We start from the raw sequence: 15,678 nt of genomic DNA, 5'->3' as shown, positions 1-15,678 counted from the left end.
GATAGGAAACTTACTTTAAAATATTACAATTGACATTACCCGCCTTTTTACAAAGAAAAACTGCATTTATCTCTAGTACTGTACTGCACTTACTTTGTTTTCATAGTAACAGGACAACCACTTATATTTACTCAATTGCAGACCTGAACACTCTGTCCTGATTGATATAGCTGGAGGTCTGTCTATTGTTCATTACACATCAGTCCTGTAGAGGGGCGCCTTCATGCGGAGGCACTTTTATAACTGGACGGTGGAGCTCTCTGGTTATACAAACGTCCCCCATCTCCCTCTTTATTCCTCGAAAGCAGGATGGTGGAATGCAGGAGGAGGGCACCTTTTGTCTGCAGTCCACTGGGTTCAGTTTCAGATGGGCCTGGGTTGCAACTACAACTACTGCTACTGATCAGGACCCCTGTATCTTTTACTTTTCTTCATGCTACCTACCTTCCTCTCTAACTTACGACCACAACATCACCTACACTCTCTGCCTTTCTCGAATCGTTACAGTTCTGTATTACTTGAGGATCTGATATTTTTCCATTCAATTTTCATCACATCACATTCACCTTTAACAGTATATCACCTACCTTTCATTCTCACTCACCCTTGTACCTCTGCTCCTTTCTGATCTCCCTCACTTTAAAAGTATCAACTTTACTCCCTATATATCCTAGCTCTCCCCCTTATCCCTGCTATTATCTGATCTGATCTCGTTCATTAGTTTCATATTCTCTTCCTCTATCTCCTGGCTCTCTCTCTCATCCCTGTCCCCCTGCCTGTCTCCTGCCCGCTATCACCTGCGGTCCGTGAAGGTGAAGGTGAGGGGACGAGAGGGGCCGTAGCTAAGTCTGTTGATAAGGTGCACTTCCTCACTCTCATGATACTCCACGTTCAGCTCACTTAGTATCTGCGGGGTAGAGAGTGAAGAAGTGAGTGAGTGAGTTAATGAATGCAAGAAAATGTCATAATGGGTGTAAGGGTGATAGTATTAGCGGGCATGTGAGTAATTATGAGTGAATGAGAGTGAGAGAGTGAGTCAATGAGTGATAGTATGTGAGTGTATGGGTGACTGGAAGAAAATAAGTGAGTTAGTCTGGCAAAAATTCCAAATACAGCTCATACAAGTCAGACAAAATGAAAAAGTATAATTACAAGGTAAGTGTCATGAAAGCTAATGCAGTAATAGCTGATCACTCCAGTTAATTCACCCACCGTGGAGGAAAAGACAAACACTACGACCCAACGCACAGATGGTTCCTAATTGATCTGAGCTTCTCATCGAAAAATACTGACAGTCTCAAGGTCTGGACAACTTTTGTATCATGGTCCAGCTGACCCAGATGATTAGATTCAGCTGCTGAGTCAAACAAGCCTGATAGTGTCCATAATGTCATCATCAATTTTTTCATGTTTAAGACAGCTTTAGTCTTCTATTCCAGCCAGCACAAGATAAATATATTCAGCTGAGTGAGCATAGGTGCCTGAGTGTTAACACCCATCGGGAACGCCAAAAGTGAGAGTAACCGATGTAAATTAACCTATTAGTATAGTTTTGCAACCTGCAGATCACTTTATTAATCTCAGGGTAGATCTTTCGTACTTCATGGGTCAGTGAAAGCTACTGCATATATAACCCCCCTCCCCGACTCGAAAAGTATGTCCTGGGCTTGAAAACTCTCGTGGATGTAGCGCGGATATAAAGAATGCGTAATTGGATTCAAGAAGTTAGCAGTTGCTACAGTATGTCTAACTTGTCACTCACTAAAAGTCTCTGTTAAGCCGAACGAAAGTCTTTAAATGTAATGAGAATATAATTAGAACTACGTCATCAGGAGGAAGAACTTAAAAAAAAAAAAAAAACAGCCCTTACCCACCCACTCCGACATATCTCTTTCCCTCTGCATCTTCCCTCTTCTATCGTTACCTCATTGGTCACTGCTCTTCTGAACTCTCTGCTCGTATCCTTCCGCGATTACGGCAGGAGTGCTGCATTTATCTGACAACGCGCTCTCACCCCTTGTCTGCTCACCTCGCTAATGTAAATGTAAACTGATGCTTCCAGTCCTTCATATATGCAACTCGTCAACACTGGAACTGTCTTCCTTAATCCTTATTTCCCCTCTGTCTCTGTCTCCAGTCTTTTAAACGAAATATGTCCAGGCCTGTGACGTAGCTATGGGGGGGGGGGGACGGCTGTGGGGGACCTGGCTTCCGCCAGTCAGAACTTTGGATCCCTCACTGGCCTCCACTTGAAAAACTTGATTATTAATTATGTGCACATTGTGCACCTGTGGTCCCCCAAAATGAGGCTTGGTCCCACCTTGCCTCCCTTCCCTCATTTATGGAGACTTGTCTGTGCTACTGGTCCAAGCACCTCGGAATGAAAGAATATTGATTTTGGCTATTATTATTATTATTATTATTATTACTATTATCATTGTCTGGGAAGACCAAGTTTTTGTAGGATTCCTGCCTTTGGCTCTCTTTCAAAAAGAAAAAAAAGAAAAAAAAAAAAAGACCAAGCAAACGATCTCATAATAAGTGATTCTCTTGAGTCACAATTTCTCTGTAAGTGACCCAAGATTCCATTTAAGCTAACATCAGACGATTTTGTTCAGTCGAATGAATGGTTTGTATAAAACTAGTGTTGTAGCTGGAGAAGAGTCAAGGGGTTAATGGAAAACAGCATTCCTCAAAGGCCCACCTTGACGGCCAAACAAAAGATCTGACATTCTTGCGCAGCAGGGGAGGTGGGGTTTGATACATGCAGCTTCTGTTAATACCTTCACTAATAGAGGGCCTTCCTAAGCTGAATGAAATCGTCTGTCGTATGCAAGAAATAACTCACCCTGACAACCAAGCAAAATATCTCCTGATAAGCTATCTTCCTGCCAATGCACATCCTGGGACCGTAGGAGAATGGCAGGAAGGCGAAGTTGTGGCTTGGGGAGCAGGAGGAGCCCCTTATGAACCTCTCTGGCAGGAATTCATTGGCTCGGGGGAACAGTGACTCCTCGTGGTTCATCAGCATCGTCGGCGCCACCACTTGCCACTGCAGAAGGGGGTTGGGATAATAGCAAGAGACAGAGGAAGGTCAGCATGGCAAACAGCCACACTATCATCACTCCTAGAAAACTCTGCTATATGTACAGTACAACTAGTGACACAAATCCGTCTATTTCACCTCTTTACTACTCCGTTTCCTCTGCTGGTTAATATTTCATAAATGAGAGAAGGTTGGTACAATTCCCTGCACACATATGCTCCTTGATATGATGCGTTATGGAGGAAAGTGTCGAAAATACCCTAAGTGTGAGGTACTTGTAGACGCAGTGGAATAGTTGGCGAACTTTTGACCCTGAATGTACACAGATGGAGTGTCCAAGCCCAGGCTCTACACACTATTACATGTTTTATTACACATCTGGAATTGCTCTTGCTTGACGCCAGTATCAGGCAATAGTCATATCAACAGCCTTACTGTAGCCTGATGGCGACTCACTGATGGAAACAGTGCAGTTTAGAGATGAGTCATCGTTGATCCTATCACGCATGAAACACTGCCTTTCAAAATACAGGCAAATACAAACAAGATGAGAAGGGTTCATGAACAGAATAAAAGAGAATATTAAAGAGGAGAGTGTAGAAAAACAAGGCGTTATGGTACCGAAGGGACTACAGGAAGAATTTAAGCAATGGTTAAATCTGTTTTATTGACTCACCCCTCTGGGTATGAGGTAGCCCCCCAACACGGTGTCTCTACTCAGCCGCCGCACTATACCCACGTTCACTGGCATCATCCTGACATGGGCAACAAGTGAGTAAATGGGTAACTGAGAAATAAGTGAGGAAATAAATATGAGTAAATAAAGAGATGTAATGGGTAGATGAGTAATATGAAAATGGATGAGTTGCGAGTAAATGGGTAAGTTAGTAATATGTGAGGATATAACTGGATGAGTAAGAAATGAGTACGGTATATGTGAGATGAGTGACTATGTGAGTAGCAAGTACCTGAGTGACGAATAATCGAGTCAACGAGTTACGGTAAAATCAGCAATGAAAAAAAAAGTGAGCAATAAATGAGGACGTACAGGAATAAATGAGTGAATCGGGTGCCGCACTGTACCCACGTTCAAAGGCGTCACCTTGATGAATTAATGAGCGCTGAATAAGTGAGTAATAAGAGGGTAAACGAGTATGTTAGTGACGAGTTAGAATTAATGAATAAAGAGTGAGGAAAGAGTACGTGACGAGAAAATAAAGGAGTGAGTGAGTGAGTCTGGTGCCGCACTGTATCCACGTTCCTTGACATCTCATGACGAGAGTAGGGGGGTGAGTGAGTGTGTAAGAATGTGTGGCTGAGTAAGGAGGTGAAAGAGTTAGTGAGTGAATGTGTGAGAGCGTGAGTTCGTGAGTGAAGAGGTGAGAGAATAACTGAGAGAGACTGACTGAGCAAGTGAATAAGCCAGAGTGTGTGAGTATGTAAATCTATCAGAGTTATTTGACAAGTAACTATATAAGCAACTTAACAATAAAACAGCTCAAAGATATTAGATAAAATAATTAACAAGGGAGTGTGTGAATATTTTCTGGACATCTTAACACTGTTTTTATAGAAGCACTTTACTGTTTACATTCGCTCCCTTCTATTAATCAAACTGCTCGCGATATTTTTTGTAAGTATATCACCTTAATCAGTCTTCCCCTTTCTTTTACAAACTGTGAAGTTTCAACACTTTCCGTCTCCCCTCTATCCGCATTTTTATTTATTAATTCCCCCTCCTCTCTCTCTCTCTCGAAGTAATAATACTCTCCCCATCTTTCCTCTGCCCACTTTTTTTATTTATTTATTCCTCTCCCCCCCCCCTTTCTCTTCTCATCCCTCGTAATTATATTTCTTTGTATCTTTCATTCCCCAGTCCTCTCTTTCCATTTCATGCATCCCCGGTCTCTGCTTCACTTTCCATTTATTCCTCACCTTTGTCTTCCTTCAGCTTTGTTCCTCTTTTGTCCTCCTTTCATTTCTCCTCGTTTCCTTCCCTCTCCCTCATTTCTTCTATCTTCCCTTATTATCAGTCCTCACTTTTCTACTTTTCCCTCCACTCTTTTTCATCTCTTCGTCCACTTTCCTTTTTTATCTTCCTAACCCTTCTCTTTCACCATTATTCTTTCCCTCCTCCCCTTCTTACAGCCTCTCCTACCTCATCCTTCTCCCTCTCCTCAATCTAACCTTAAACTCTCTCTGAAAGTCGCCTTAAGGTATGGTAGTGATGAGAGGTGTGTGGGTGTGAGGCAGGCAGGATTCCCCACCACCCTGTCTATCTCCTCCTGTACCCTCCGTTGTACGGCAGGGTGTCGCGCCAGCAGGTACAGCAGATTGCCCACGGCGTGACTCGACTGAAACAAAAATGAAAAAGGTAGAGTACGGTACTAATATGGCCAAGCAGAGATGATAACAAATGAAAGAATGAGGCATATGAGAAAAAAAAACTATGGTGTGTCTTATGATCAAAGTTTAAGACAAGGTAGAGGTATTAAATACTGGAGCCCGCCCCCCCCTTCCACCCAATGGGGAAATCACACCAGCCGCGAGCAGATACATATCTAACGCGGCTCGGAATATGGCCTTGACCTTGACCTACTTTCGCCCATTTCGAACTCGTAGGAGATTATCACCCCTACTACATACCTGCAAAATTTTGTGATGGTATCTTGAGCGGTTGCGAAGTTATCGTGCTAACGGAGACACAGACTTTGACCTACTTTCACCAATTTTCGAACTCGGAGATTTTCATCCCTACTATACATTTGTAAAATTTTATGATGATATCTTACGCGGTTGCGAAGTTATCGTGGTAACAAACACGCAGACCTTGTACTATTTTAACCAATTTCGAACTCGTAGGAGATTTTCATCTCTACTACACACCTGTAAATTTTTGTGATGATATCTTGAGCGGTTGCGAAGTTATCGTGCTAACAGATACACTGACAGACAAACTGAAAACAATACCACCTTTGCTACTGCGTCTGGTAAAAAATGCACACCAGGATCGTATTCTCGTAGTTTTACCGCACAGAAAAAACAATAAGATATTACACGAGAAAGACTGGGGAAAGCGAGGTATGTTTTGGAGAATTTTATTACTAAATAAATAAATAAATAAACAGGCATGTAAGGAAATGCATATGACCATTGGCTACTTTCTCGTGGTCATCGTAAAGTCCTTAGCAATTTTCCCTAGGCTATATACTTCCATAATACATTCTGATATTCTCTTACATGGTACTTATATCTTTATAATTCAGTCAGTCAATCAATCAATCAATCAATCAATTATTTAATCTAGGCAACTGTTTAAACGACATCCAAAAGAATATTAACGTGTGTGTGCAGAAACTTACTTGCAAGGAAGAGCTTTAAGGGAGCTGTCTACGTCCTAGGATATATGAATCAAAGTTTACGTAATGTATTTCTATTAAATGACACTCGGAGGAAAGCATTTGCTTTACAAGTCCCATGACATGGCAAGATGAAGTTAGGCTATGTACCCATGTGGGGTATATGCGTATAGCTAAGAATTTAGAATTAATGCATAAAAGAAAGAATGAACGAATGAATAACTGAATATTTATCATTTCATTAGGAATCGATAACAATTTGTCTTAATTTGTTGTGTGTCTTTTATTGTTTCTAGCTCAACCATGCTCATGTAACACGGGAAACTGAATTATGAAAGTGCTGATGGATATGATGAATAATAATACACAGTGCGTAAGAGTGATATACTGTACATAAATGAAAAATACATAAGAAAATTCATAACGTCAGTAAACTTCATATTCTTAATTTATGAACTTAGAACGCGCGCGAGCGAGCGAGCGAGAGAGAACAAGGACTCAAGAGAAAGCAACACCCTCACCCACCCAATGGATTAAAGGCAGAACGTCTGACTTTGTCCTGTCCTTGACCTTCGACTGATTCTTAATCATTTCACTCTTGCCTCGCCCTTAACCCCTCTATCAAGTTTGGTTCAAATCGGATAAAATTCATCTGAGCTGACCTTGTCATTTGACATTTGACCTTTCCTTGTGAACTTGTCATTTATTTAATTGTTTTCAAAATTGAATTCCTTTACTCTTGCCTTATCCTGAAGTATTCCCTAAAGTTTGGTGTAAAACAGATTAAAATCTTTTAAGTTGATCTTGCAAAATGACCTTGACTTTTGGGTCTATTGTTGTAAAAAACTAAAAGTCAACCCCTTGTCTGACCTTCAACACTTCCACCGAGTTTGGTATAAATTAGATCAAACTATTTCTTTATTTTGTTCACAGAAACATGCGGGTCAACCTTTGACCTTAAACTTTGATTTTGACTCTTGAATAACTTCTGAAATTGCCTCCATTCTTGCCTTACCTTCACTCTTTCCACCAAGTTTAATCTAAATTGGATATATATTGTTTAAGCTGACACTGGCAGGTCAAACTTTGACCTAATTCTGTGACCCTGATTCTTGACTTATTGTTTAAAAAGACAATAGGTTAACTTGTTGGCTAAGCCTTAACTGTTTCACCATGTATGCTTGAAACCGGATCAAAACTATCTGACCTAATGTTCTAAATACAATACGTTTACTCCTTGGTAAACCCTTAATTCTTCCACCAAGTATGTTAAAAACAAAAAAACTGAGATATTTTGTTAACACACACACACACACACACACACACACACACAGGCAGACAGACAGACAGACGCCCAAAATAATAACCCGCTCTCCCTTTGTCTGTATTTCCTGCTGCCTATGATCTCCAGTCTTTCAAACGCAGTGTGTCCAGGCATCTCGAAATGAATGGATCTTGAATTTGGCTCTCTCTTGTATTGGGTTTTCTCTTGAAGGGAACTGTTATTGCGGGCTCATGGCCTTTGGTTCCTTCTTCCTCGCATAAAAAAAAAAAAAAAAAAAAAAGCGAGGAAGCAAAAATCCTGGCGACAAGCGAGGAAAACAGTCATCCCCATTGTAACCTCTCCTTAAATGCCCCTTGCCCTATTTGAGAACTCATAACTCTGGTCGCTTCTGTCTCTGTCATTTTGCGAGCTTCCAGGCCATTTGACAGTGAAACAGATAAGCGAGGAAAGCGAAACAAAGGCAGGCAGAGGAAGGTGGGCGGGAGGGCAGTTAAGTTCAGCACCATCTGTTGAGAGACCGTAAAAACTTATCTTGAGTCAGTAAATACTCCTCCAGTGTCTATTTTGTTACCAGGAATTGCCTTGCCGGAAACAAAACAAAGCAAAACACAACAAAACAGGAGAATGTATACCGTACAAAAGCTTATTCTACCAGCTGGCATGTATTTTTTCAGAGTACATTTCTGATAGTTACAAACATAAACTATTTGAAATATCAAGTTCTGATGTTAACTGAAATTAATCAAATATACGATAAGTGTGTGTGTGTGTGTGTGTGTGTGTGTGTGTGTGTGTGTGTGTGTGTGTGTGTGTGTGTGTGTGTGTGTGTGTGTGTGTGTGTGTGTGTGTGTGTGTGTGTGTGTGTGTGTGTGTGTGTGTGTGTGTGTGTGTGTGTGTGTGTGTAATGCAGGTGAAACTCGAAAATGGATTTCGAGGAAACTTGGTAAAATGGACGCAATTGGGTTACAGATGGGCCCTTCAGTTTAAAGTCAACAGAAATTTTCTAATGGGTTTTGACCCCTCATTGTTCCCAATGGTATTTGCATTACGCAGGATGCGTCGGGATTTTCCGTCGAATTTCTTGCGTCGATGCATGCATCGTTGGTTAAGGTAAAAGCGCAGCGCGGCCCAGAAAAACGGCTCCCATTCGGGAGTGTGCTAAGTGGCCCAACAAGGCGTTAAGTGCTTGTTTCAATCTATATTTCGCCACCTGACACATTCTTCTTTGTCACTGCTTACGAAAGACAGATAATGTAGCTGTGTCTTCAAGCTTAGTGTCGTCCTCCACAAACGAGGGAAATATTGTACACAATGTTTTTAATAAGCTCAAGAGGAAGAAATGGATGGGATTAAAGATTTGACTATCTATGGATAAAGACAGTTTGCGGACGCCAGTATATGAACCTGTGAAAAATATAAAGGAAAAAGTTTGTTTAATTCCTTCAGGTACTTTTTCATCCGTTTACTTAAAACTTAAAGTGTTTGTCTTGAAAATTAACTGATATATTCATCTGTAGAATAGCTTTTCTCTCTTTCTTGCCATAGGTCCAAAATATAAATCAATTTTCTTTGAATAATTTCTGAGAGTATATACTGTACAAACATATACATAAATACGATACAGCATCCAAAAAGGCACATCAGATTATGCAACATTACTGAAGGCAAAATATATATAATATTTTTCTATTACTGATATTCTTCTTGGTAATTAGAGCAATTTTTTCCACTTGGGGAGGAGGAGGAGGATGGAAAGGGAGAAAAGGGGAAGACATGAGTGTATGGATTGCGGAAGGGATGTACTTTTGTATCGGAGATCTACCTTTCTCATAATGGCGAAAGGCAAGAATGTATAGACAGAATTACAGACCAGTAACTTAAAAGAGCCAGGACAGGATTGCACTTTACTGTACACTAGTAGCGGCAGTAACAAGGTATAGCATTTTTTCATCACTGGTGTATACTGAACCGTTCGGCGCGCGTGCGCGCCTGTGAATCATATAGCTCAATCAGTTTTAATTTGATCTGGGCCAAACCTGGTGGATGGGTTAATGGTCAGCCAAGGGTGAAGTGAATATTCTATGTATAGTATGTCAAAGGTCAAGGTCACAAGGCAAGGTCAACTCACAGCTTTGTTTCAATTTGGACCAAACCTGGAAGACTTGAGGATCAAGTACGGATGAATCTAATCGATTTTGAGAACAAATGGTCAACGATCAAGGTCACAGGGCACAGCTAAAACTTCGATCATTAGGCCGGTTACAGGACGTCGGAGGTGCTGCAGTATCTATGGGCCTTTTTTTTTTTTTTTTTTTTTTTTTTTTTTTTGTCAACTCTCAACAACGCGTAAGGAGATTGTTTCGGAGGTTCAGTAGTCGCAACTCAACCAAGCGCCAGCCTGCAGGATGCCGTTATACATTATATTTATATATCACCACATGAGAGCTAACACCGACTGCTTATATGTCTCGGACAGTTCATTAAAAGAGATGTTATATAATCTCTTCACTTCTAGAAATCTCTTCAGAGCTGAATGAAATTGTCTGGAGATAGCCAACACAAAATCACGTAGAGGTGGCCAAAGCAAATATTGTAGTGATTACCAGAGCACAGTCGTCAACGTAGTGAATGGGTTAAACACTGGCGAAATGGTATAAGCTGGAGTACTTTTATGACTCTGTATGGCTCCTAGGAAAGAGCAATGAAAAATGCACACAGAATTCTGTCTCTTAAACCGTTTCCTGGAGCTGGAATTTCTGGTACAGTAGGTTTGTTCTAACCTGAATAAGAACCCTGAACCTTTTCATCTCAGTTAATAGTCATGTATTGTCAGACTGGAGAATGGATCTGGCTAGTAACCAAAGGGATTCATTTCTACCTCATAACTACGGCTCATCGACTTTCATGCAACAACAACCAGCTGGAGTGGTATTGTTGTCTGGTAAAAACAGCCCACTAGAGTGACTCATATGACCAGCAGTCCATCATTGCCACTAAGTCACTGCCTCCCTCATACAGATACCTACTGACAACGCACGGACATCAGAACTCTCCTACCGTGTCTATCCCCGTTGCTATCATGTCAAGTATAAAAGTGAGTACATCCTCTCTGCTCAGCTCGGGCGACTCCAGCAAGCTCTCCAGCAAACTTGGTATTTCCTCTTCCTGGTCCCCTCCTCCTCCTTCTCTAGCTCTTCTCTCCTCTTCCTGGCCTCCTCTTCCCTCTGGTGCGGGGTGGTGGAAGGGGCAGGAGAGGGTGCTGTCGTGAGATCTCTTGGGACGCGAGGCCAGGAGTCTCTCTGTGTCTCTGATGGCCTCTAGGGCAACGCTGAGGATAGGGAGGAAGAAATAGTATCTTGATATAAAGGTGCCACACAAATGAGGTGTAAAGTTTTCAGATACAGTAACAGATAAAGCAATAAAAGATAAAAGGTGTGGTAAGGTAAATCAAACTGCCAAAACTCTCCTACACTCACTCTGTAAAGACCTGGTGCGCCTCCTGCAGCTTCCTGATGGACTCTGTGGGGAAGTACTGCCACAGTTTCACGTTCTCGGTTTCATGCAGTGCTGTGAGGAGCTGCTTGGCCAGGTGGATGAGGCGCAGCGGCTGTGAGGTGGCGGGCAGGTCACGATCCAGCAGACCCAGACGACGATCCAGTGCCATCGTGCCAAGTGCTGTGTGGGAGGGATGGTACAATGAAAATATGCACAAATAAGTATACAGAAATGGTAACAAACCCATTTAATCGAGGTGTAGGGGCCTGAGGCTAGACAACTGCAGGCCAGTACATTTAAGGGTAATACCCAGGCTACTTCTCTTGACTGTGTTACAGGATCGGTAAACTTCCTGTCACCTTTTGAGTATAGGGCTTATGCTCGATAACAGTGATTAAAATGGAAATACCAGTAAGGGCGCAGAAGTGACCCCACATGACTAAACATAAAAAAATGGTTTCAGTCTATAAAAGATCAATTTCAGTGATGAGATTCTGTCTGGAAATAGAGTAACGGGTAGGTGGAATAGTTTCTCAGTGATGTAATCGGTGTTATTCTGATAGGTAGAGTCAAGAATAGGATCGGTAGCCATGGGCTGTAAAATGCTGGGTACACATGTAAAATTCGTCCTTGTCAAAAAAAAAAAAAAAAAAAAAAAAAAAAAAAAAATCAGGAAAGAACTATTACAACATATTCTTCCTGATTTGAAAAAGGCAGTGCATGTTTCCTTTTTCCCTTTTCTATAAAATTTCCGTGCCAGTCCTTGTATACTGCATAATGGTCCTCTTCGCTTTTTTAAAGTTAATTTTGGCTAGAGAGTTCGGTGGATGAGGGAGACAGACCTTTCGTCTTTGCTAATCATACGAGTATCTTATTCTCGCAGCTTTGTTGTACTCTCACGAGCTGTCAGGCGCCCTACTGCAGTTGCCTTTGTATTTTGTTTTTAACTCCTTCAGCCAGTGTACGGCATTTATTCTTGCTGCAACCGGACGATCTTGTTCAGTTAGGGGAAACTTTTGGAAGCCATAGGATTAGACAAGCCTAGAGCTTTCATTAACACTTTCGGTATAGTACTTAGAGCTCTCCTAAGCTGGAAAAAAAAAAAAAAAAAAAAAAAAAAAATGTTTGGAGACAGCAAGAATAACAAAATTAATCGGAATATGAAGCCGTTAATCCTGGACGGTTATTCTTATTTGCCTTCCACTTTTCATGATCGAATAAAGATTAGAAAAGGTCCAGCAACAACAGAGAACATTTAAAGTGCACAAAACAAACAGGAAAGAACGACGATCACTACAATGAATCACGAACAGCCACACATCAGAAAGACACAGTGGAGTCAGCAGTCTGTGTGGTGACGTCTGCACTGTCAGCAAGGGGGTGGTAGGTCAGCAAGCAAGCGTTAACATTAATTGATAAGGGGAAGGAAAATTTTCACTCCGATCTCGCTATCAGTTCACTTTCTATTTCTAATAGTCGAGTGATTGATCTCTGCCTGTCTGTCTGTCTCTAAGTTACTAAACAACAAGGACTGCTGAATGGCGGAAAAGCATAACTTGCACAATCCTTCAAGTTCCTCCCCGAGAAAAGGAAGACGATCTACAAACAATTCAAGTTCCTTCACGCTAACCTCAGAACAAGAAGGAGCATTCACAGAGTGCAACACGCGCCACCTACAGTTGGTCTGAGGACAAAACACTAATTTTGCCTCTGACCTTGACGTTCGACCTGTGACGACCTTCGACCAATTATTCTCAATTTTGAATCATTTCATTCTTACTACGCCCTTCCCACTTTTACCATTTGGTCTACACTGGAACAAGACTGTTTAAATTACAGGGCTGAATTTGACCCAGGCCTGTGACCATGAATTGTTTTCAAAATCGAATGCCTTCATCCTTGCATTACCCTCAACCCTTCCACCAGGTTTGGTCTAATGCTCAAGTTGACCTTGCACTGTACCCTTGACGTTGGCTTATTCTTCTCAAAAACAGAATTAACCTCTTGGATGACCTTTAACCCCATGCTAAGTTTGATTCATATAAGATCAAAACTTTAGTTATTTTATTCACACACAGACACATGGGTCGAACTCTGACCCTGTCTGGTGACTGACCTTTGACTGACTGATTTCAAAATAAGTTCCCTTCGTTCTTACCCTACCCTTGATCTTCCCACTTTGGTCTAAATCGGATCAACACAATTTAAGAGGCCTTGACCCATGATATTCTTGTTTGATCTACTGTCTCGAAAACAATGGGTGAACCCCTTGGCTGATCCTCAACCCTCCCACTATGTTTGGCTAAAACGGATAAAAACTTTCGGTTGTACCTGTATTGTTATGGCACACACACACACACACACACACACACACACACACACACACACACACACACACACAAGGGAAGAAAAATTGCAACTGAAGAAAACGCACATTCGAGGGCCCACTTGTACAGCTCCGTGTTGAAAGTCTCCGGCACCCGACCCGTCTCGTCCCTCATGTCACGTATCCTGTAGAAGGAAAACAATGTCTGTTGCAATTTCTGATCTCTAAATATACACATACTGTACTTAGACAACACAGAAAATCGTTTCTATTAAACTCTTGCCTCGGAACATACACATGCTAATACATGCAAATAGGCCTACTGTATACAGACACACACTGTACAATGATGTATAAGATGATTCTCAGTTTCCTACATTTCACGTATCCTGCTGCCACAGGAAAAGGTATCCATTAAAAACTCTAGCCTCAGAATATTCATATGCTTAAACATAGATATTTATGCACAAAAATAACAGAAGTAACGAATGATCCCTAACTTAATAACTCTTGCCGTGAAAATATTTGTGAAGCAAATTTTGTTTGTTTACTACTGAATACAATACTCAATGGTCTAAATACTTTAAAGCTGTAATCAGTTCACGTATTAAAGCTTGTATTTTATACTTAAGTAACTGACAATACGCCAAAGAACGCAAGGTTGGCCAAAGCAGCAAAGTACAACTTGTTTTCTGATCCTTGAATTCACATACCGGTATTCCAGTACCACAACGTGTCATTCATTATTCTCATATCCCGACAACAACAACAACAACAAAAAGGACGGAACATTTGTTTTCCTTGATTTGGAAAAAAAAAAAAAAAAACTAGATGCTGCAGCTACTCGGCGCATGGCCTTGATGCAATGGTGCCGTGTGGTATGGTGTGGCGTGGTTTCATTACCGTCTAAGTCTACGGGAGAGAAGCACCTCGCGTACTAAAATCATTAGTGAAAGCCAGACGAACAGAACCGTTCTTAGAGATGTTCCTGCACTTAAAATGGTTTACAAAACAGACAAATTCAACTCATGTGAAATTGTTCTGTCTCTTATATTTATGCAGAAACCTTAACAAGCGGTTGGTTAGATAGCCTATACTATGGCAACTTTTTAAATGTGTGTGTGTGTGTGTGTGTGTGTGTGTGTGTGTGTGTGTGTGTGTGTGTGTGTGTGTGTGTGTGTGTGTGTGTGTGTGTGTGTGTGTGTGTGTGTGTGTGTGTGTGTGTGTGTGTAAATAAAATAACTCAGTTTTTACCCGACTTTGATCAAACTTGGTGGAGGAGTTGACGTTTGGCCAAGGGGATGAATTTATGTTTTTGAATACAATAGGTGAAAGGCCACTGTCACATGGAGTGCTGAAAGTCTGACCTAACAAGGTCAACTTAAACATTTTTATGCAGTTTTGATAAAATCTAGTCGAAGGGTTGAGAGTAAGGTAAGACTGAAAGCATTAGGTTTTGAGAACAATCAGTCAAAGGTCTAGGTCACATGGCAAGGTTAATGTTCGACCCTTGCGTCTGTGTGTGTGAACAAAATACCTAAAACTGTATTAATCTGATCTGAACCAAACTTCCTGGAGGAGTTGAGGATCACAAAATGAGATGACCTATTGTTTTTGAGGGAAACAGGACAAGCGTCAAAGTGAAAAAGCAATCACAAACTTAAACTGTTTTCATTAGCTTTAGGGCAAACTTCGTCAATGGTTTCAAGGTAAGGAAAAGATGAAGGGATTCGACTTTGAGAACAATCAAAGGTCAAGGTCACAGGGAAAGGTCGATGGTGAAAGTCACAGTGTATCGCCTTGAACTGTTTTTATTTGATTTGTACTACACTTCGTGGAAGCAGTAAGAGTCATGCAAGGATAAATTAATTCGATTTTGAGCGCAGTCGGTGACAGGTCAACGTCAGAGAGCAAAGTCAAATATTCGGCTCTTAAACCAATTGTTGGAAGCAGATGTTTCAATGTCTGGGTGCTCCTTCTTTTATAAATATTGCAAATAATTAGTAAAAACCGATACATCGACAGCAGCTAATTATATAGGAAGTTAAGTCCACACATGAGGAGAGAAATGGCCCATTCGAGGCAGCCTCGCCACACCCCCAGGCCCCTGTTCCTCCGATGTAGGATGTACGAGGCTGCTTGTAATACAAGCTTTAGGTGATGGAGT

General features: G+C 41.3%; 1 protein-coding gene across 1 annotated transcript in view; it reads right to left on the bottom strand.

Annotated features, from left to right (window-relative positions):
• Positions 1-763: 763 nt before the first annotated feature.
• Positions 764-15,678, bottom strand: part of LOC145414189 (putative cytochrome P450 301a1, mitochondrial) — a 185,489-nt gene continuing 170,574 nt past the window's right edge. Inside the window, exons 5-11 of the mRNA XM_080283764.1 lie at positions 13,620-13,696; positions 11,167-11,365; positions 10,748-11,018; positions 5,234-5,400; positions 3,723-3,801; positions 2,849-3,052; positions 764-907 (exon numbers count right to left, since the gene is read on the bottom strand). Coding sequence (XP_080139890.1) covers positions 794-907; positions 2,849-3,052; positions 3,723-3,801; positions 5,234-5,400; positions 10,748-11,018; positions 11,167-11,365; positions 13,620-13,696 — 1,111 coding nt within the window. The 3' untranslated portion in view covers positions 764-793. The remainder of the gene's footprint in view (positions 908-2,848; positions 3,053-3,722; positions 3,802-5,233; positions 5,401-10,747; positions 11,019-11,166; positions 11,366-13,619; positions 13,697-15,678) is intronic.

Source organism: Coenobita brevimanus, chromosome 98 (assembly GCF_032717465.1).
Source record: "Coenobita brevimanus isolate Jiangsu-jjx chromosome 98, ASM3271746v2, whole genome shotgun sequence".
Lineage (NCBI taxonomy): Eukaryota > Metazoa > Arthropoda > Malacostraca > Decapoda > Coenobitidae > Coenobita > Coenobita brevimanus.
This window is presented reverse-complemented; position numbering and strand designations above follow the sequence as displayed.